The sequence below is a fragment of the Corvus moneduloides genome, chromosome 5 (assembly GCF_009650955.1).
Source record: "Corvus moneduloides isolate bCorMon1 chromosome 5, bCorMon1.pri, whole genome shotgun sequence".
NCBI classification, from domain to species: Eukaryota; Metazoa; Chordata; class Aves; order Passeriformes; family Corvidae; genus Corvus; species Corvus moneduloides.
In genome coordinates, this window is record NC_045480.1 from 30377993 (window position 1) to 30401057 (window position 23065).

The 23065-nt window shown below is 41.3% G+C and overlaps 1 protein-coding gene across 2 annotated transcripts; it reads left to right on the forward strand.

The window, feature by feature from the left end:
• Positions 1 to 1561: 1561 nt before the first annotated feature.
• Positions 1562 to 23032, forward strand: PDGFRL (platelet derived growth factor receptor like). Of its 2 annotated transcripts, none has more exons than XM_032110175.1 (6): positions 1562 to 1652; positions 8893 to 9187; positions 16434 to 16585; positions 17834 to 18127; positions 18424 to 18563; positions 22294 to 23032. In XM_032110175.1, the coding sequence occupies exons 1-6, from the start codon at positions 1598 to 1600 to the stop codon at positions 22480 to 22482; spliced, it is 1125 nt and encodes a 374-aa protein (XP_031966066.1). In that variant the 5' UTR covers positions 1562 to 1597; the 3' UTR covers positions 22483 to 23032. The 2 variants fall into 2 exon arrangements, with proteins under 2 accessions (XP_031966066.1, XP_031966067.1); XM_032110176.1 differs by lacking the exon at positions 22294 to 23032 and adding an exon at positions 19194 to 21552.
• Positions 23033 to 23065: the final 33 nt, after the last annotated feature.

A 23065-nucleotide genomic window follows, 5' to 3' on the forward strand; every position in this document is an offset into this window, starting at 1 on the left:
CAAGGGGGAAAGACTTTTAAAATATCCTGTAGCACCAAAACCATTCTTTTTCTTAATTTGTCACAGATAATGCATGACATGTTTATGATACACTGATAATAGAATGAAAAAGAGATCATGAAATTTCATCATCTTATTCCACTCCTGGGCCCTACTGGCTTCTTTATGCTAACCAGGTGCCCCAGGGTGAAGTCTCAGAGCAGGGTCAGGCAAGCAAGTCTCCAAACTCTGCATGTTGCATGTATTTATGAGGGTAGGGGAGCATTATGCACAGACCTTCTAACTTTTTTTGTGTGGATGCAGATGAAGCCTAGGCTTCCTTTAAGATATCTGTAAATACTCTGCTCTCACAACTGCTGTGGCCCTGGAGCTGTGGTCAGGGACACCATTTTTATTTATTTTTATTCATACTGAACTGTAGTTGTGTCTACTACAGGGTCTGCCTGTGATCTCTGACAGCTGTTATTCTGCCCCCCTTCCAGTCCAGTGTCTTCATCTTGCGTTGCATCTACCTTTATGGCCTCTCCAGTTGTATTTTCCTCTCCCTTCTCCTCCAAGTAAACCTATTACCACAAGCCTAGGCCCTAGGGTATATCACCGTGTCCCTCAGCCATAGGGAGGAGGAGGAGAGAAGATCCAGCAGGCAGGAATTGTGCAGCAAGATTGATTTATTTAATTATTTTACAAACTCTTTTATAGACTTTTTTCTTCATAGTCTAATTGGCCAAGGATCAGCCACCCCTTGGGGGTGATTGGCTAAAATCCTAAAACACCCATTGTCAAAATATTTTTCTACTGTACCATAAACAAGACTTTTCAAGGCTGCAGGTGTTTGGTTGTTTACAGAACTCTGCTACCTCTTCTGTGAGAGAGAAAAGTCTCTCACGGACTTAGAAAATAGCAAGAAAATCCTTGCTAGCAGCATTTTTGTATCTACATAAACCCTCAAATTTCAAGGAATGGCTTTTTACAGCTCATTGTGGGCAGAAACATACATGCAGCAAACATCAAGTTTATCACGTTCATCTCTTTGCTAGCAGCAAAGAGCTACCTGCACCCTCTCAATGTGCTTCACACAGGCATCCACGGAACTCTCTCACGGCCTATGGAGCCTCAGGTTGGACCAGAGACAGACCTGCTCTATTTTCCACTGCGAGGTAGCTTTTCCTAAGCTATTGGGAATCTCTTGCGGCGGCAGACTGGTACGAGTGCAACAGTTTGACGTAAAAATGTACTTTTGCTGTCTTAGGCCAGCACTGTTCAGTGCCCGACGTGCAGCCCTGGGGGCACCTGTGATACAGCCTGGGCGGCTCTCGCTGCTCCACTCTGCCCACCCAGGGCAGCCAGCAGCCGGACTTGTGCAGAGCCTCGTATGGCGAGCGGCAGCTGTCACCGACGAGCTGGTTCAAGAACGGCCTTCCCGGGTGTCCCCGAACGTACCGGGGCTGCAGCTCCGCTCCGCACACAGCGTGTCCCCCGAGGACGGGCGGGTGACGGCGGGAGCGGCCCAGCCCCGGCCCCTCCCCGCCGAGGCGCCCCGGGGCCGCCCCGCCCGCCCCGCCCGCCCCGCCGCCGCCGCGCCCGGGCAGCTCCCGCCATGCGGCTGTGGGTGCTCCTCAGCCTGCTGCTGCTGCAGGAAGCGCTGCCACACGGTGAGCCGCCGCCCCGACGGGTCCCCCCCCTTTGCGAGGCGCTGCGGGCTTCCCTTTCCCAGTCGTACCCGGCGGCCCGACAGTCCCCGGGACAGGAGCGGGAGCCATCACGGGAGGGGGCGGCGGCGGGGCTCCCGTCCCGCTGGGCAGAGGCGGAGGGAAGGCGGGTTGCTCGCATCGTGTGCGGCCAGCAAGTCGCCGAAGCCTTCCGGCGAAAATGTGGGTTCGGGTTTAGGGGAGAGGCGTTCGCGGCAGCCCCGGCTGCTCCTGCCCGCGCTCTGTGGGGTAAAACGTTTTGAGTCCGCGTCCAATCCCGTGTGGCGCCTGAGGAGGGACAGCGCTGGACGTGGGACAGTGCAGGACGTGGTGCCCGGATTTAGAAAACAACCAAAAAACTTGTTGGTTTTGTGCATCGTTGTTCGATTGATTCGAGCTTGACTCCTAACTCCGCTTCAGGCTGTGAGAAGGTCTTGGTGGGGAAAGGCAAGTTTTTGGGAAGGGACATTCATAACTAGCTCTTGACTCATGTAGACTTCAACTAGGCAAAAGAGAGGCTCTTTCCCTCTAGAAAAATGTGAATGAACTTATTAATACTTATTCAGTATAAACGATAAAAAAATAATTCCATTGTTTTTCACCATGGAAGGGCTTGGGGATCAAGGCCTATGTAGCCCGTGGGAGGGTTTGTAGAGAAATGGGAGGCAGGCTCTTAGGTGAGTGGTGAAGGCAGCGAAGCATTTACCACAAGTACTTCAGGAGGTCATAAGGAAAACATTCTCGTAAGAACATAAAAAATCCTCTACTCTGAGAGCTGTTAAGCATAAAAAGAATTTGTCAGAGGAGGCTGTAGAGTCTCCAGCCTTTGAGAAAGTCAAAGCTCAACTGGACAAGGCTCAGAGCAGCTGAACAGAGATGGGAAGGGACTCCAGAAGCCTTTTCCAGCCTGGTTTTTCTCATAACTACATGCAGAGGAATTGCACTGTGGATCAGAGTGATGTGGGAGAGGATTTCTGCTGAAAGATCTGGTCTGTGGGTATACCACATCAAGAAAAGTGTTTTCCATTTGAGAAGTAGACAATAAAAGTACAGAGTAAGAAATGAGTTGTAACTTGGGCAAAAGATTTCCCAAGTCTATTTTTTTGTCAGTTTGTCATGCTTATACTGAGGTTTGACTGGGTGCTTCCCTCTCTGCCATCCAGAAGCTTAGCAATGGGAGAAAGTTATCTGGCATATTTAATAAGAGTTTCTTGTCTAAAGCTAAATGTAGAAGTCCTAATATAGGTATTGTAATTTCAAAATAGTATTCCTAATTTATCTTATATTAATTTATGAACTAATGAAATATGCCCCTCCAGATTGGCAATGTGTTTGGATGATTGCCTTTTTGTTCGAAGTTCCACAAATGTTGTGTCCTGCTTGTTCTGTTACATTACTTGTAATCACAAAGACTCTTTCCTCACACAGTAATCCCACTGGTTAATTATACTTTATGGTAACCTCACAATTAATTAATTAATTAATTTTTAAAAATTTAATTTATGGTAACCTTGCAATTTATTTTCTTCTCAAGGAAGAATTTATCAGTATTAATTGAGAATTTTTTCAGTCTCTGATGATGCCAAGATGTAGCATGGGGCCTTGCCTTGTGGGATGGGTATGTCTGGTGAACAGTGAACCTGATTCCTTTGTACTTGTGGGAGACCTTGCTCCCACTCTGCTTCTCAGATTCTCCAGGCTGACACTTGAAGATCAGGGGCCTAGTCGAGTTATAACCTGTGCAGCTGTGAGACCAGTGGAATGTGCTTGTGTTTGTAGGTGATGTCTCAAATAAAAAATGAATGCTCTTTAGGATTGTATAACTAATACCCATTTTGAAATTGTTTTGTGTGTGACATTTGTGAGAACAAGGGGCAGACAAACATTAAAGGATGAGACACATACTGTGAACCAGGAGCAGAAGTGCTGCATGATGTGTTTCTGTGGCAGGGAGGCATAGTCTCCTGCTTTGGCATGATGAGTTAGCAGGGACCCTGACTGTACTGGTGCAGCTGAAATAAGTACAGTGCCTCTTAGAACTGACATTAGGAGCTGATCAGAGGTAGAAATGAGGCATTTTCTCAATGAATATTTTTCTAAGTCTTAATTTTATTATATTTTTAATAAGGAGTGCTGTTGTGCTCAAGCAGTGCAACATTAAACAGTGCAACGTTATTACAACAGTGAGGGCTCTGTGCATTCCTCTAGTGAGACGGTAAAATATCCCAAATGTGGCATATTCATGTGCTTGCATAAATGGGCTAGCTGACTTTGTTCCCTTTCTTGGGAAAGTCTTGCAGATTGGATAAGGAAATGGAGGACTCTTGGTGATGGTTTCTGTGTTCCTGGAAGGATTTGATTGTGTGTCCTCTTTACCTTAGGTGATACTATAGCAGTTAATTTAGTTATCTGGCATAGAAAGACTTAATTCAGCTATGACATAAGATAGGATTGTGGGGCACAGAAGTGGTGGTGTCAGTAGATATCTGTGCAGACTTATTAAGTGAGTGTTGGGAAGGAGCATGGCCACGGCTTGCTTGGAAACTCACCTCTCTGGGAGGTGCAACAGAGGCAGAACCAGGTTTTCTGTGTAGGAAGATAAAATCTCCTCTGATGGTGCTTCCTGAAATGCCCCTGCTGTCACCTGGAGGGAAATACAAGGTCAGGCAGACAAGGGTCTCACGGAGCAGCTGGGAATGTGGTATAGGAGGAAAGTGTTCAGACTCACTGAACTGCAGAAACATGGAACAGAGGGAGCTTGTGTGGAGAGAAAAAACTTCGTCTTGAGAAAATCAAAACCAGGCTTCTGGCACTTAAAATTGAAAAGCTTTCATAGAGGAGTCTTTAACAGTTTCTTAAAGGCAGAATGTCAGGTGTGGCAGAGCACACAGTATGGGATGAAGCATTTCATAGGGGTGAGGTTGCAGGATCCATGTGCCTTTGAAATAGTGTCAGGATCAACGTTGGCAGAAAGTAGTGGAAATGTCAAAGAGTAGTTTGAACAAATTCAGTAGGGTTCAATGGGGGAAAAAAAAATGAAAAAGGATGGCTGAACCAAAGCTTTTGTGCTGCTACAGACTATTCTGGAAAGTTCAACAAGGAACTGGAGTGGCCAGTTTGATGGGAATGCTTATTTAAAAGGCTTATCAGGCCCATTGGTGGATGTCATGGGCACAGTAGTGTGATGGAATTTCACTAAGATGGAATAGCTTACCCAAGGGAGAAGTGGCAGTACGTGTTGAAGAAAACTTTAGTGTTAAACCTGTTTCCTGGTGGGTTTTGATGGTAGAAGTCATCTGGACTGAAATACCAGCCCTGTGGAGAAGGGTAACTGACCACCCAATGTGTAATGACTGGTCTGCTAAGGATAATCAGAGGGGCAGCAAGGACTGGATAGAAAAGCAAAAAGAAGAATAACTTCCCCTCACATGGGCTGGGTCGCACACATCGGGGTGTGGTGCAGAATGCAATTGTTTAGATGCCACAGATAATGATTTAGAGCTGCTACTCAGAGAGCCCCTGAGAAGAGCAGCAATTCTTGACTTGATCTGGAGCAGTACTCAGGTAATTGGATTCAGATGTTGCTGTGGAACAGCCAGACTGTAGTTTTAATATTCTTGCAGGAATAATAAAAGACAAAGAAACCACTGATGTATTTAATTTTGGGAGGGGGAATTACATAAGAGGAGGAGGCACCTTAACTCACATATGGGTTAAATATAAAAACCAGAATAAAGCAGACAAAAAGAGTTTGAGAAACAGCTTTAAAAAGGATAAAACCAGCCATAAATCCTTTTTCTTCCTCAGATGTACTGTGGTGGGGCAGGGAGACATGGCTGCAGAGTTTTATGGCTGTCAGGAATGAGGGATAAGAAAGAGCATCTATAGAAAGTAAAATCTAAAAATTTATCTGTGTGCACCCATGTTCACTATGGAGGTGCTTAGAGACATTTTAATGGAAAATGGTGACATAAGCATAGAAGAAACTTAGAGTGCAATATCCTACAAAACACTACAACAGCAGACTCTGAGACAGAATTCTTCTCTATGGGGAGAATCATTAGAGGACATCTCATTAATATGCCAAAGGAATCGGTGTTAGAGAAAATCAGCAACAGAAACTGTTTAAGTGCCATGATTTTATGGTATACACCTGAGGTGTAAGAGAAATTTGAACCTGAAATTGGTGAAGCCTTAACCCAAGTGCATAGCTTGTCATAACTTAGCATCTTTTTCCAGAGAAGGGCAGTGAAGCTGGTGAAGGGTCTCGAGGGTAAGTCTTATGAGGAGCAGCTGAGAGAGCTGGGGTTGCTTAGCCTGCAGAAGAGGAGGCTCAGTGGTGACTTTACCACTCTACAACTGCCTGAAAGGAGGTGGTAGCAAGGTGGGGCTTGGCCTCTTCTTCCAGGTAACCAGTGACAGGATGAGAGGACAGAGCCTCAGGCTGGTCCAAGGGAGGTTCAGGTTGGACATTAGGAGGAATTTCTTCACAGTAGATGTGATCAAACATTGGAATGAACTGCCAAGGGAGGTGGTGGAATCACCGTCCCTGGAGGTGTTTAAGTAAAGACTGGATGGCACTTAGTGCTGTGGTATAATTGACATGGTGGGTTTTGGTCAAAGGTTGGACTTGATGATCTCAGAGGTCTTTTCCAACTGAATTGATTCTGCGATATCACTGCGTACCACTGTATCATATGATATAATTATACCTTTCCAGGGAAGTGGAAATATCCCAGTATTTTACGATATTTGAGGGAGGTAGAGGTACAAAACCAGATATCTGTATTCTGTAAACTGAACTCATGAATAAACAGGCATGAATTGCAGAAAAGTCAGTGTGGTTTTGGCATGACTGCCTTTTTTTTTTTTCCCTTGAGAAGTGTTTTCTGTTTTTCATATCTGCTGAGGTTCTCTGAGGACTTTTTCTGAGAGTTTGGCCATGGATGAATTGGTTGATGTATTTGGATTCCCAAAGGCTTTTATTAAACCTGTTGTAAAAGATTCCTTGGGAACCAAGGTGCTGTGAGACAAGGGAAGACCTCTCACGAAACAATAACTAATAGGAAATAAAGAGTAGGAGTTAGTCTTTTTGCAGTATGGATAGAATTGCTTTTATCCAGTTGAATTTAACTGGGATCTTGTAAGGCACATGCTTTTCAGCATGTTTAAGTATCTGTTCAAAGAAAACTTGTCAGTAAAGAGTTGTAGAATGATCTCTCAATTTTGAAAGACTGGGCAGGGAAAATAGGACTTCAGATTTTGTGCTGGTAGATGCTAAGTAACACAAATTGTTCTCCCTTCATATATACCTTGATGAGTTTCTACTTAGGAATTATTAACCAATAGTTCCTACTTAGGAAAGTGATCTTGGAATTACACTTGATTATTTTAAAGAAAGTCACCTCCTAATAGTGCTGTCTTGAAAAGTAATGAGCTGTTCTAGACAGGAAAGAAGACACTATTAATATGTAGAACTGGATTTGAGCATACCTTGAACCTGGTGTACAGTCTGCTTTTGTGTTCTTGTCGTCACCCAAATGTGGTGTAGCGGAACTGTTGTAAGATGCAAATTCTTTACAGGAACAATTATACAGAGTAGGACTTGTCAGTCTGGAAAGAATATGAGTCAGAACCACTCAAGTTTTGTAAAAGTGTATGTGCTGGAGAGAATGTTGTTGGTGAAACATGGATATTTATTCATTTAATACAGAAACTATAAGGCCTCTAGTATTTATGTGTAATTTGTGTAATTTTGAAAACTGACCACAGAAATTAATGAAGGAAAACACCCAAGGACAATATAATAAAAAAATACAAAAAAGCATCCCAAAAAACAGCCAAGCACAATGAAATGATGACAACTGTGGTTCACAGACTCCTTGAGCTAAAGGTTCTTGGAATCTTAGGTGAGTAGTATCAATGGAGCAGAGTTGGTTACCCTGTTCCCTGATTGGCATCTGACACTAGGTGGTGTAAGTGCAAATAATTTTGGCCTGACCCACTGTAGCCTTTCTAATGAAATGCAAGGAAAAAATGCTACAACTTCCTGATTTTTAAATTCGTGCTCACTAGGCACCATGCCTTTTAAAAAAAAATGTGTTGTACCTCAGCCTGGACTTGGAGAAGTCAAAGCTGACGCAGTGCAAGGTATCCTGCTGGGGTTTGAGGAGTGTCCCAGGAGCCATCAGTGGCAAGAATCTGGAAGTCCTGCTGTTCATACTGGCAGCCAGTATCAGTTTTAATTCATGCTGAGTATACAGCAGGGCTGTTTTTCATTCCAGAGGGAGCTTGTTGATTGATTTGTACAATGAAATACCTCAGTGTTTCCATGTGGAAAACAAGAATTAGCTGTCGGGCACAGCTAGTGGAGTTTCTGGTGTCTAGCAAAAGTAGTTTTAGGCTTGTCTCACCAAAGAATTGTGCTTCCTGATGTCAGTTAAAGTTGGAATTTTTAAATTGCTTAAAAATTTCTTCTAGTATTTGAGACACCTCACTTTTTCTTTCTGTTTTCTTTGTTTGTAAAGGCAACTGTGCTTCCCTGTTGTCTCTAGGAGATAATGAAATTTCTGTTTGTCTCTGAATAAGATTTTGTCTTCATCTGGACTGTCAAAATAAATGGCTCTTATGGAGAAGTGATGACTTAAACAAGTCAACTTCAAGTGACTTAAGTGTCATTTGCATTTCAGTAATTACTGTAAATGAAGAAAACTGCATCACCGTCAGTATTTTATAAATTGTAGTGAAGTTCTACATTTGTCAGTTCTTCATGTGTCCCTTATGGTGGCATGGTGTTTGAAGAGGTTATGCAGAACTGATGAGCGCGTGCAATGAATTTGGAGAGCTTGTGTGGCATTGAGTACTGCATGGCAGTGCCAGGAGGTACAAATGACAAAAGTGGCTGGAGATAGAAGTGCTGTATTTCTTTCCCTTACCATCTGCAAAGTTTTCATACCTTGCATATTTCTCTGTTTATATAAGTATAGATTTTCCACATGTTGTTGAAAGCTCTTTTTTTTTTTCCTTTTTCCCCAGGAAAATGGGTCATGACAGACTTCAAAAACTTAGGGAAATTAACTCTTACTAAGTTTTATGCATCTTTTCTAGGAAGAACAAAACTTCAGTTACTCTCTGGGGTAATAGGGAAGATTTTTTTTTCCAAAAAGACTATATAAACATTGCCTTGTTTTCTTTATTTTACTAGTTATTGGACAGCCTGCGAAGAGTAAGCGTCCAAAAGAACCTGGGGAAAATAAAATTAAGCCTGTTAACAAGAAACTAAAACCCAAGACTCCCAAAACGAAGGAGAGAGAATCTGCGGACTCCTCTTTGAAGTCCCAGTCCATACTGACACAGGTGATGGATAAAGGTCATGTCCAGAAACTAGCTGCCACTTTAAGCCTGACTGCAGGACAAAGCATAGAACTGCGATGTAAGGGGAGTAATGTTACTTGGAACTACCCTTCATATTTAGACACCTTTAAAGACTCCAGACTCAGGTAAGCTATTTTTCATTTTTTGCAGGAAAAATCCAGAACTTTTTTCCCCCTACTGCTTTCAGCACCACTGGTGTTTGTTTATTTATATTTTTACAATCAAGATGCTCTATCTAATAGTTTTTAGTGTCAGCAAAAAGGATGAGCAACTTTTAGTCATCACCAGTTACAGCCTTGTGATTTGTGCTGTGAGATAGTCTTACAGTATGTGAACTGTATTTCCTTCAGATGAATCTAAAATACAGATGATGTTCACCATTGTGCTCTAACCACAAACAGGGAACACCTTAGGGTTGGTCCAAAGTAAAACACTCAAAATCTGTGAGCCCCTGTTGCTCTACAGGGACCTGCTCCTGTTAGGCTGTACTGGTTGCTAATATGGCTACCACATGAGGTAGTAAGGTTAATTTCCTGAAGAGACTCAAACCCACATCTCTTAACTAGCAAAAAATACACCAGCCTCCATGCTAAGGAGCAAGTGAGAGTAGTGGTTCAGAGTTGCCTTTGTGTGCAAAAGGGAGTTGCAGGGCTTGTGTTGTGTCAGAGTTTAATGCTGAAGATTGTCACTTTAAATCAAGAAAAGCTTTTTCTTTCATCTAGAGGAGACATGTTAATGAAAACCATATAAAGATATGTTAGAGCAGGAAGAAGAGAGCTCCCTCCTTTTTTTTTGCCCCACCATCTGAGTGTCCTGTTGCTCTGAACATCTTTTCTGAGACTCCATACACTGTTTTCCCTCCTGGTTTTTCAGGATAGTACACATAGCTAAATGTAGATTAAATGTAATAATTTGGTCCTGTATTAGAAAGAAGAGGGGTATATAAGAAGCTTAAGGATGTCTTCCACAGGCATTTTGCCCTGAGTAGTGTTTGTTTTCACTGGCCGTTTTATGGAGACAGTGAAGCACTGTGAGTGATACCTGAAGAAATAATTGTATGGAGCTTTTCTTGGATTATTAGGTGAGAAGGGCACAGAGATGAGTCAAGATATCAGCTTCTCTTTTCCTTCTGTTCCTAAGTACAAGTGTGTATGCTCTCTAACTAACTCAGATTATGTAAATCTCTGATCTATTTCACTTACAGGTGTGATGTTACCTTAAAATCACTCCCAGTTAATTAATATTTCAGATACTCCACTTCTCTTTCCCAAGAGGAGTGTTGATGAATGGCAGTTACACGCTGTGATCTCTAGCACATCCTCCTGTAGTTCATGAGCCAGTTCTCTGTGCAATTATATGCTTGTTCCTTGTTGGCTGAGGAGCTCAAGAACTCTGAGTGCAAGGCTTCTGCCACAGTAAGTTACGGCAGCAAGCCGGTTCCTGCTGTGGGCTTATCGAAAGAGTATCTCTCAAAAGATCTTGTGGCCGATTTAAACTGCTACTGCTTACTCTTTTGTAGGGAATACTGTTCTATCCAGGTTTCTTTCAGTAGGTGGCGTTTATTAGCTGCCGTACAGACCTGGCGGCCCAGCAAGCCAGAGCTGGATGTGCAAATCAACAGGGAGTGTGTGCATACATGGTGGTGGTTGTCGTTCTCAAGTCTGTCTTAATTTTGTGCACTTGCAAATAGGTTGCTGACATGGTTTGGTCCTGTAGACCTCCACGCCATGTTATCTGAGTATCAGCATCTGGCATTGAAGAAGGCAGGCCAAGTATTCAGAGTTTTTGGAGAGAAATCTGAATGCTTCTTAATTGGTTATTTGGCTGTCTATTCCTCTCATGCAAAATTAAAGTATTCTCTGTTGATGCATATGGAACAAAATACAAGAAAATGAGATAGTTTGGGAAAACAAAAAAAATACATGTGTCATCATTGTGTAGTTTTCTGTTTTCCAGTTTGAAGGAGTTTGGGATCTTGTTGCCTCAGCAATTTACATTTCGGTTCTCAGTCAAGTTAACAGTAGTAATTTAACCATACAACAAAGGCTAGTAACGCCACACAAAACAAAACATTTTGAGTGGGTGGATATAACTTGCCTAAGTATATCTTTTCCTTTAGAAGTATGTAAGGCATATACTTAAGGATCTGTATTGAAATATAATAGTCATGACTTTTGAAATAAGTTATTGAAGCAGTAAGGCTGTGTTTGACTAAATCAACAGTTTTGAATGCAAGCAGGAGATCCTAAAATTAACTAGAGAAATTGAAAACCTAGATTAGAAGCAGATTTCAGAGTCACAGAATAGTAATAATTTATGGAGATATTGACCACAGAATCCTGTGCAGTTACATTTTCATCACATTTTCAGGATGGCTTTGGTAATTATCTCAAGGTCTTTGCTGTAGTGCTAATAGGTGCGTATGAATTAAAGTCTGCTCTATAGAATGTGAAATTTTAAATTTGTGTTCTGTGGTTTTAGAAAGCTTTGATGGAGTTTAACTGGAAGTACCATAAAGGTACCATCTACTTAGCTCAGTTGGCAGTGTTCGTAAGTGAACTGGCACCAGAAAAGGTTAGCAAAGGTATGGTCTTTCAAGAGGAGCTTAGATCTTCCTTGTGGCACATGCAAGACCACGCACCAAGCATCAACTGCAATAGGCAATTTAAAAAATTTTATTAATATATTACTTTCATTATTTTAAAACAAAATGATGAATATAGGGCAGAGGGGGAAATTCTTAGCAATAATAACCTATAGCAGAAATTGTTTAATCATCTAGATATATGGCCAGTATCTTCTAACATTTTTTGGGTACTTAAAGACCAAGAATAAGGTAATCCCTTCATTACCAGTTAGTAAGGTGTGGGGCAAAACCCAAGCTAATTAACTGGGCTGGGCTTTTTTACCTTCGATTTCCATGCGGGTCTTGCTGGAGTTGGGGCATGGGTGCAAACCAGAATTGATGGCAGCAGCAGGGGGAAGTGATGGGGCCATGAGGAGGTAATGGAAAATGAAGAAGGAGTGGGTTGGTGTGCCAGAGGAAAAGTGAAGAGGAGGAGGGACAATGGTGACAAAACTGACAATGGTCCAGTTGCTGGAGACTAATGACTACAATTCTTCTGTTCATTTTAATGTCCTTATAGAAACAGATGCTCAGGCATCCAATTCCTAGTTTTCCATTAAATAATAGAAGGGATTTGCAAATTCAACTACTGTGGCATTTTGGTTTGCAACTAGTTAAATTTAGCATCAATGTAATGTATTTTCTATGGGTGGTTGCAAGAAGAAGTAGGGATAAAAGCTAGATGTTTTGCCTCCATGCTATGCTTACCACATTTTTAACTCACTCAGATGGTAAGGTGAATACAGCAACCTGGGGGACAATATGCCTTTCCAAAAGAGGAAGATTTTAATTAGAAAAGCCATTTCTCTAGTATTAGTGGCTATGCTTTCATTGAATTTGTCCTTGTAGCCATACTTTACAACCTGGTAAATAAAATATTTTGCTTGCTGTACTAGAGAGTCTCAGTTTTTAATAGGTCTGGAGCTGTTACAGATGCTAAAATTATCATATCTGAGGGAGGGAGAGATGCCGAGTGAAAGGAGGAGGAGGACTCTTTGGCTGCTTCCTGCTGAGATGGAGCAGAAATTCTGCCTTTCCGCTGTTCTAACTGGAGTATGTAACAGTACACACTGAAATAATTTACTTAGCTTTAGAGACTCTAGCATGCCATACAACTCTGGGAGAAAGCTCGAATCATGCAAACGTGCTCCCAGCTCAAGGACACACACAGGCTTGCTTCAGAACTAGCCTGTTATCTGTAATGCTCAATTTCTTTGTTCAGCACATGAGTACTTCTTGTCTGAAAACTTTGTGTGCTGGCTGAACTAGCCAAAAACATTGATGGCTTTAAGAGTCAGGGGTTGCTCTTGCACCCCCAGTACGGAAGGGCTGGAATGCTGTTTTGTAAGACTGCGAATAACAAATTAATGACTGGAGGCTCACCCAGAAACTGGATCTACAACATATGAGAGGGATGAAAATAAAAATAAGGGCAGGCACATTCTCCCTTTACTAAAGCTTTATAGCAGAAAGCTGCTCTAGATGAAGGCAGTGTGACTTCACACAGTTTCTGTGCTGCTTGATTGCAGCATGGGTCTCTCCCCTGCTGAAGACCAGCTGCATTTAACTTTGTCTGATAAGAGAACTCACATGAAATGGAGCTGCTCTAATGGAAGAAGCTGGGGCAAACAGCTGGACATGCATCACATGTACATTCTTGTGAGCAGAGGGTGTCTGGACAGGAGCACTCTCACAAAAATTGAGGAAACTGGATGTTTTAGGAGGCAAAATTAGACTGAAATTAGACTGCTTTCACTGAATGCAGACTCCCACAGGCTTAGTGGGACATCTGTTGTGCTCATGTGTATAACTGAATTTAATTTTGCTGCTTGTGCTTTGAAGTCTGAAAGCTAAGGATTTTTTTGTTGTGTAAAACAGTGAGATGTTATGTTCCTGTCCTAGTGAGCGTATATTTGAGATAAGCTCTCTTTTGTTGGTATGAATGCAGCTGCTGGAGAAGAGTTTGGTAAATGCTCTTTGAGTGATGCTATGTATACTGTCTTTATATATATATGTATATATATATATGTATTTTAGCTTCTAAATGTGGCTCAGTGTTCTGGCAAAAATCTTCTGAACTGTAAATATCTACAGTTTAATAAGATAAATGTATGGAATAAGATTTTGGGCTACTTTTCTAGTTTCTTTAAACAGTCTGGTAATGTTGGTGTATACAACATTTTTACTTTGTGACATCTACAACACAGGAAAATTTTGGCTTCTGTGTCAGACTTCCCAGCATTTAAAATATTAATGAAATAATAAATTATCCTGGAAATATTGGTCAGCTGTTGGATTTACCATTTATAATTTACTTTATATGGCCTGTTTTGTCTGCTTAATATGGTCATATCTCAAGTTTCAACACTTCCACTCTCAGTTGCCAGGTTTTTTTAGTGCATGTTTGTGGATGACTACCTTGCTAGGTTATTTCCATTGATTACTGGATAGCTTGTTCTCAGTTAAGAAGAACACACTGTACAATAATTAATTAACTCTGACCTTATTTTTCTATCTATTAGAATTTCAAGCTATAGCTCAGTGTCTGCATTAGTGATTGGAGGCAAAAGTGTTCTGGCATAATGGTTTCTCTGTATTGTTGACATTTGGTCCTTGGAAAACATTTTATTCTGAGGTAGTCATATAGCCTGTGAAATGTGAACTGTGAAACTAAATAGTAATAATACAGACTAGGACATGTTTTGGATTTATCTTTTCTTCCTGTTGTTCTCTTGCACAAATAGGAATCGCTCAAACATTATCCAAAAACTGAAGATAATTTATAATGTAAGGTAGTGTATTTATTAAAAATGGAAAGGCTACTGCACCATAATTACATTATTCTAAAAAGTGGAATCAGGCAAGGTTGTGTAGGACAAGTGCATTAGTGGATAGGAAACATGATTTGCCTGTTTATTGAGGCAGGCCTCAAAACTGCCCTGTGGTGGATCCATGTACTAGCGGTGTCTGAGGGCTTAAATGGAAAAGGTCCTTCTCAGTTATCTCTGTTTGAGGTGTGTATTTGGTGTGCTTTTATCTCTAAGCTGCTGGTCTGACTGAAGGCTGAATGTTGGGTTATGTGAATTGCTGCTTGTGATGGCTGGTAGTTGTGCAGACTGCTAGCAGAACACCTGGGGAGTCAGAACTTTTGGGAAGCACATGCAGCTGAAGTGGCAGCCTTGGTTTACAGAGTTATTCTGCCTGCAATGGAGAGTTAAGGAAAACAGAGCATTTAGAGAACACAGCGCACACAGGCATGTTTATAGTACTGCTGTTACTCAGTGATGAGGTGTTTTAGAGGATAAAAATTTCTTCAAAGTTGCTAATCCCAAAAAGAAGTGATTCAGTTGGGTATCTGCCTCACAGAATAACTGCCACATTAATAAGAATTAGGAGGATAATAAATATTTGAAAAACCCACAGTTGAATGAGTATGAGAGCTGTTCATATTTCATGCAAGCTGTGTATTTGTCCAAATCCCATTTAAAACAGTACAAAGAAATTTATTATCAAATGCCTAAACTTGGATAAATCATTCCTGACTTGGTTAGAAAAGAAACTACCTTGTAACTCAATGTCTCTCAAAGGAAAGAGGGAACCCTTCATGACCTTGATGCACAACCATGAAAGGCAGTGGTTGAAAAGAACGTTTTTAAGGGTCAGAGCAGCAGCAGAGTACATCACTACTGGCACATGGCTGTGCTGACAGGGTTCCCTGAGAATTGGTACTCTCAGGCCATTGCTTTTGCAATCCATCAAAAGTCAACCCAGCAGACTGCCAACCACAACACCATCTGTCTGCCAGAAAGAGCCAGGAAAGTAAACCTTAAAATATATAGAAAAAAGAAAAAGATGATACTAGCTGCTGTGTTTCATAAGATAGGACCTTTACCCCGTAGAAAAATTGTCAGTATCTATGTATACGTCTACATGTTTATAAATATTTGCACATTTACAAATGTCAATCCACTGAGAGAGGTGCCTGGGAAATTCAGGAGAAGAAAAGAAAAAAAAAAGCAAATGAAGTCTGAAATAATCACACAGGCTGAATTTTGTGTAGTTACATGACGGCAGTGCCACTACACCTCCAGCTGTTCTCAGGGTCATGCTCTAAAATAGCCGAGGGATGAGGAGGAAACTCCAGTGAGGTGACTTAGAGCAGAGGCGTAGGTGATGCAAAATGATTTAACTTGCAGGACAAATCCAAGCTGAGATGGCAGCTCTTTCCAAGTGGAAACTTTGACCAGTATGTTAAAGATTGGTAAAGCATTCACACTGACAGCAGGCACAAATTATTAAACAAACTTCCTGTAGAGTATCTGCTACTACCTACTTGTGAATTATCTTTGTTAGATACTATCAAAGCACTGCTACAGTATTTAAAAAGGACTGAGATGCATGTGGGTTGCCTTGTAGAATGAAGGAAAGGGCTGTGCATGGACAAACTGGGACAAAACATAGATGAACATATTGCCTAGAACGGTTGCAGCCCATTTTCAAAACGGAGACTTGAAGGAATCCAAAAATGAACTGTACAAGACAAAAGCTTGCAAGCTCTCATATGTAGTTAAAATCAGTAAAACTACTCACGTAAACAGTCTCTGCTGGAGCAAAAGGGGAATTTACAACAGAGGTCTGAAAGTGAAAAGTGGGTCAGTTTTACAGAGAAGGAATAAAAAAACCAGAAGTGGAAATGAGCTGACAGAAATGAACAAGGAAATACATCTGTTTTTATTTTTCCACAGCATAAAGCAGCTTGACAGGTATAGTCAGCTGATCCTTGCAAACTCCACGGCAGCAGACACAGGTGAATACAGCTGCTGGCTTCAGCTGTGCAATGGTAACAAATGCAGGAAGGATGAGACCAAAACAGGGTCAACGTACATCTTTTTCACAGGTAATTCACTGACTGGGGGATTATTAATGGTGAGACAGGAAGAAAGCTACATCAGTGGTTTCACTGTTGAGATTTTACTCCCACAGTTTTCATCTATTTTTAGTGGACGTTAAGGAAGACAGTGCTGGTGGGCAGAAAATTACTTGCTTTGTGTGATTTTTTGAGTCCATTTTCCCTATAGATTATGTGAAATGTGTACCCAGAGTAATGCATAATGTAATGAAAAGCACAAACCTTAGAAAATAATAACACACTTTCTGAGGATTTTCTACGAAACAAATAAAAAATGTTTTAATTCTTGAAAACATGTCTTGATAAAGAAAATAAATCTGTGCAGAAGATTCATTTTGTCACGGCATTCAGATGGCCCCATGGACTCTCCCCCACTGCCACTTTATTCCAGTTACGTGCACTGCCTTAAAGATCTTGACCTTGCTGACCTTGGTAAGGCCACAGTTTCTCTGAGGAGTCATTATAGCATGTTAAGAGGCAAAACACTCTTCAAGTACATGTGATGTCCCCCAGAGCCTGTGCACAGTTTGCTGCTACTTGGTACAACAGAGCTGAAATCAAATGATTCATTTTTTCTTCTGGAAACCATTCTGAATAGTAAAACAACCTTTGATGCCTCACTAGAGCTAAAGTATTCGTGGCAAGAAAATGTTTTAGTACAAAATGTTGAGATAGGATTGTTTGCACTACATTTTGGAGCTAAATTGGACCATGAGACAGAAGTGCTTAATGTTTTTAGGATACATTCCTTTAGAAAGGCTGGAATAAACTTCTCATCAAGTTATTATGTAAATGCTCATGCTAGAAAGAGGAATTTCAGATTTATATTTCCAAGAAGCATGCCAATTATGGAAATATTCCTTAACTGCAATTCTAAGGGCACTAAATGTTTCATCTATTTAGGACAGTAAATCAAACATTTTGCCTAAAAGCATAGGTATAAAAAGTCTGTAGCTTCAAAGATATCTTTTTCTAGTAGTCCTTATCTTACCAGTGGTGATGGGATCCAGATAAGTATTTGGAAGCTTACTAAAAGACATTCCAAAGATTTTCTTAAGATTAAAAAAATACTTCATTTTTAGTTTCAATTTAATGTTTTTTAATGCAAGCAATATTCTTTTTTCTTTCGTGGTGCATATTAAAAATTAAGCCAAAGCTTTTTGTTTTAAATGTTGCTCACAGCTATTTTCTCTTGTATGTAAATATTTCTGTAATTATGTCAACTCTTCTGCACAGACAAAGAGGAACTTTTTGTACCTACTCCCAGTTACTTTGAGATTGTCTACCTGAACCCAGATAAACCTGCAGTCATCCCATGCCGTGTTACTACTCCTTCAGCAAAAGTGACTCTACACAGGGAATTTCCAGCAGAAGAAATTGAAATAGATGGAACTGGTATTATTTATGATGCAAAAAAGGGTTTTGTCTTCCAGCACCCTACTCCTGATCATAAAGGTATTGTCTACTGCAAAGCAGAGTCACAGGGAGCACCTCAGATTTCCATCAAATATCACCTACTGTATGTGGAAGGTAAAGTGCAGTTTTCTCTATGCTTAAACTGACTCTTCTGCTGACATTAAGAAAATAATTTTTAAAAAGTAAAGTAAGTAATGCAATCAGAGTTTGAAAATCTTGATCAAAAGTATATGTGATAAAACATTTATCAGGTTTAAATTCAAGCAAGTTTCCCAGTTTAGAGGGGAAAGTTGCAGGTGTAAAACACCTGTTGCATTAAGCAAACTGAGTCAAAAATTGACTCTGAATTTTATCAGTGTATTTAACTTTAGCAGCTAATTTTCTGTTTCTAAACACTATCTTTGTCTCAGTTCCCAAGGGCCCGCCCTCAACCACAATTGCTGTGTCATCCAGTAGAGCCAGACTCAGTGACAGAGTTCATGTTGTCTGCACAGTCCTGGGGGAGCCAGATGTGGATGTGAACTTCAGGTGGCAGTACCCAGGGCAAGAGGTAAGAGGTGTATGCCCTGCCTGAAATGGTTTGTTCTTCACAAAGGCAGCACTTTGAATGCTCTTGCCAGTTCAGGCATGCTGGCAGGAGAAGGCAGCATATCCCCTTTGAACTTCAGCTTCTCTTTCCCTGAGAATCTAGAAGTAGCACAGGGATGAAGCTGGAGAGCTCTACCCCTGTTAGTAAAGATCAAATTCAGCAAAGCTCACTCCTCCCTCAGATTTCCGTTCCAGTGATACTTGGCCTCTGGCAGCATTTCCAAAAAAAGCCTCAGACAAGGTCAAAGCCAACCAGCATCAGGAGGCTGTTCTAGGGCAAACCACAAGGCCCACTGATGCGTCTGCATTTGACATTCCTTCCTTCTCCACAGCTTGGGTGCATGAATCATCCCAGCACAGAACTTTTAAGCTTGCCCATATCCAGAAGCAGAGTATGCTTCTGCCCAGCCTCATCTGAAAGAATCCACAGGAAACCCAGAGTGAATCCGTGGTGTCTTTCTTGCACAAAATAAGATGTATCTGACTAGCATCATTGAGCATCCCTTTTCTTTTCCCACTAACCACCTTCACCTGTTACAGCAGAGCTCATTTCTTCATCAGCCTCATCCCTATTGCTGTTTATCCTAAGCAGACAAGGAGCAGAGGAAGGATTGCTGGAGGATGGAACCCTTCACCAGGGAAAAGGGATCTTCTATGACTGGAGGGTTGGCATTGCATCCTATTTGCCCACTCTTCTGGTGCTGGGTTGTCAAAGGACAGTATGGAGCTTGCTAGTAAGATTCTTTTATCAGCACTGGTGTCCTTGGGAGAGCAGAGAAGTAAGTAATTTAACGGCAGAGATAATTGCTTAAAGAGTGATTTGAGTTCAGTGCTTACTAGGCCTCAGGAAATGCAAGTCTGCTGCAGAAGTTTGCAGTAGCCATTCAGACAGGAAGGTGTGTGTGTCCTCAGGGGGACAACAGTGAGAGAGCAAGTAAACACAAAAGGGATTTGAACTACTGGTGAGAGCACTGGGAGTGTAGAACCAGCTCCTTGCTTAGATGTTAGTTTGTCCTTTCACTCCCTCTATCCCCCTCCAGCCTTCCTTTTCTGGAAGGGAAGAAATGCCCCTGCTTGATCACATTAGCTTTGTTGATTAATACGGTTTTCCATTTTTTGTCTTGTGTTGTTTTTTTTGGTTTCTTTTGTTCAGCTTCCCTTGATATCTGTTTATTAGACTGTAATAACTGGCTGGACAAACCCCATTTTTGTCTTTTGTAACTAACTGTAATTACTAAGAACAATTAAAGGAATTAAATTCTAGACTCAGCTTGGCCTTCCGAAAGTGTGTATCTCATTAGAATCCGCCCTAGTTTTTCATCTTTCCCAGGCTGCCCCCAGCCTGGTTTGCTGGCTATTATTGGCCCAGCTGCTCCCAGTGGTTTTACAGCACCTGGTGCATGCTGGCATGTACACGTTTACACCTCTAGCACTGAATATAAACAGCTAAAGCATGCAGATTATCTCCCTTGTTTGCTATGGATACTAGAGCTTCAGTGCAGGGCACATGCGCAATTAGCAGAGGACACCTCTCACTGCACCCACCTACGGGGGTGAGAGAGGCTTTGGCCTGTGGCCTGAATCTGCCCTGGAAAAGGCTGATGTGCTTATCCACTGGAATAAACAATCTCAGCTCCAGCTGTGCCTGGGGATAGGGAGGGGAGAGTTGTGTTTGGGTTTCTGCCCCAACAAAAGGATGAAGTAAATGTCAGAGTAGAAGCACAGTGTGCTTTGTTGGAGACTTTAACATTTATTGAGAATGTTCACATACTGCAAAGAAAAAAGGGGGTGGAGGGAGAAGAGACAGGACCATCAGTGTTGCTGGTCATACAGACCTTTCATGCAAGAAAAAGGACCGACATGGTTCTAAGATTCACTGGATGTTTCCATTCATGCTGCTGCTTTCAGTGCTGGGAGCTCAGTGATAGTTTTGTCCCACCCCACGCCACCCAGCAGCTGGGCTCTCCCCTACTGCTCGATTCCTGAGCAGAAGCAGCAGATTAATCCCTGCCTTGTTCCTAGGTACGCTGCATTGTGGAGACCCTTATTTCATCTCTGTAGTCACTAACCTCTCCCTCTTCTTTTTTTCCACTCAGTTGTTTTTTTTTTCTTGTTTTCCCTTGCCACTCCCTGACAATTGCATTTGCTCTTCACCTGCTGTGAATGCATACAGATCCACCCTTAATCTGATTCTGTGCAACAGGCTTCAAAGCAGAAGGCAAGTAGTTGGAGGAAAAATGGACTAGCAAGAGCCCAACCATGCAAACAGGGTCCACCTTGCACAGCCTTTACATTCACTTTCAGTAGGGTCAAGGAAGTTCCACTTGCTATATTTAAGAACTAACTTAGACTTGAATAAAGTGTGCAATAGTACTTGATTGCAGGTAGCACTTAATTTTGAGGCTTGGAACAGGAGGTAGGGCTTTGCTAAGTGGCTTAATTACTTTTAAAAGTTTAAGAATTTCTATGAAATTTACAGCCAAGAATTTTTATGTATTTTTTTAAAGCTGATACGGCATTCCCTGACTGCACTGTGACTCAACCCTAAATTCAGAAGACTGGCAGCTGCCTTTGTACTGGTCATTTTGCAAGTGTGAGATTGTAGCTTTGCTTAAGTGTCTAACCCTTTTGCTACATTTAGCTTAAGCCTTGTAGCATTCATATTGGTAAATGGATAATCCATCCATTTCATGAAGCAAGGGAAGACTCTTTCCAAGCAGAAACCTTTCACAGTTTTATCCCAGTTACTGGTGTAGCAGAAGCCAGTGTGCTTAAAGCTGCTGACTAGCAGCTGATGGATTTTGGAAGAAAAGAGACTGCCTTAGTCTATCTGTGGGCCAATTTCTCTTACCCAGTATTTTGTGACTTTCTGAGGTGCCAGGCAGTGTGACCTTATAACCAGTCCATTAGGGAACTATCTTACAGAACTAAAAAGACCAAAAAAACAAAAAAAAAAACCCCAAAACACCTTTTATTTAATAACAAAAAAACCCCCCAAAAAGCGGGTTTTTTTTGATCTAAACATGGCAGGTGTATGTGTCTTTTTGGCTTTGAAGTTACATGTACATTTTGGAAAGCAGAATGTGAGGATTAACTTAGAAGTATTTGAGAATTGTTAGTTTGTATGTTTTCTAATATAGTGTTTTCTAAAACTAGAGGAAGAATTAGTTCTCAACATGTGATTTACAGCTATTTGCTGTGCTAAAAGAGAACTAAAACTCAGTCAGCTACCTCTGACTGAAAGCATGCCACTGCTGCCTTCTTTTTGAGACATGCTGAAGGTCTGAAAATGAGCTCACACATCTATCCTGGCACCTCCCCCAGGAGACCTCACCTATTTGATGAGGTACCCAAATTCAGCCTTTGTAAGTGGCCTAAAACTGAGCTTACACACAGGCTCCAGGCAGAGCTTTGGCAAGCCCATCTCTGATCTAAAGATACACAGTGCCTGTGCTTGAAGAGCCACTGTATTATCCTTATTTGGCATAGCTTATTGGTACATCAATATTTAATGCAGGAATGGTGCTGCAACTGCCAGACACCTTCAGTTCTCTCACTTAGGGCTGACTTTTGGATACAGGCTCCTACTCTCCAACCTCTTGCTTCAGGGTGATAGGGTGGTGTCACTCAATACACTTTTCAGAATCACCTATTTTATGTGGGTGGGTTGTTTGTGTTTTGTTTTTAAACAGTCTGAGAGGCCTGTGATTATTCAAAACTTCTGGAGACTGATAAACAGAGGAATTGGACATACTACAAGAATCTCAAAGAGTGTTCTTCTTGTTGAGGATTTTGAAGACATAGATGTGGGAAACTATGTTTGTATAGCTCAGAACCTACAAGGAGAAACAACAGTAGCTACCAAAGTTGAACTGAAGTGATAGGCAAGACTTCCGGACATGGACTGACCTGTATGTTATCTGATATTATAGCCATTAATTTTCTTTATTGATGTTTAAATGAAGCTTCTGTCTCACTGTTTCTTTTATATGTCAGTGCATGCCATGTTGACCAGCTCGACAGGTCACAACAAAGTTCCCTATGTCCAGCAGTAGTGAGTTGTGAGTTAATGAAACTACTATGAAGCATTAAAGTTTGAGTCTCAACATGCATAGGGTGTGTGCATATTTAGAAACAGGTGCTCTTTGGGCTTTCCTTTGCATGTGGTCTCTTCCCTCAGACTCTTGCATGAGGTCAACCCACGGTGTGGAACGTGCAATTTTAACATTACCAGTACTGTACATGTTTAAAACAACAACAAAAAAGCAAACTAAAAAAGCCTTGTTACAAAGTTAGCCAATAGCAGTTGTTTATTTTGCAAGAATAATTAAATTTCTGAACATTATGAAAATATAAATGTGTGTGTGCTCATTTTCATATATGTGTAAAGACATAAACACAAATAAAATTTTCTCTCCTGGTGAAGATTTATCCTCTAGCATCTTCATATATATTTAGTACTTC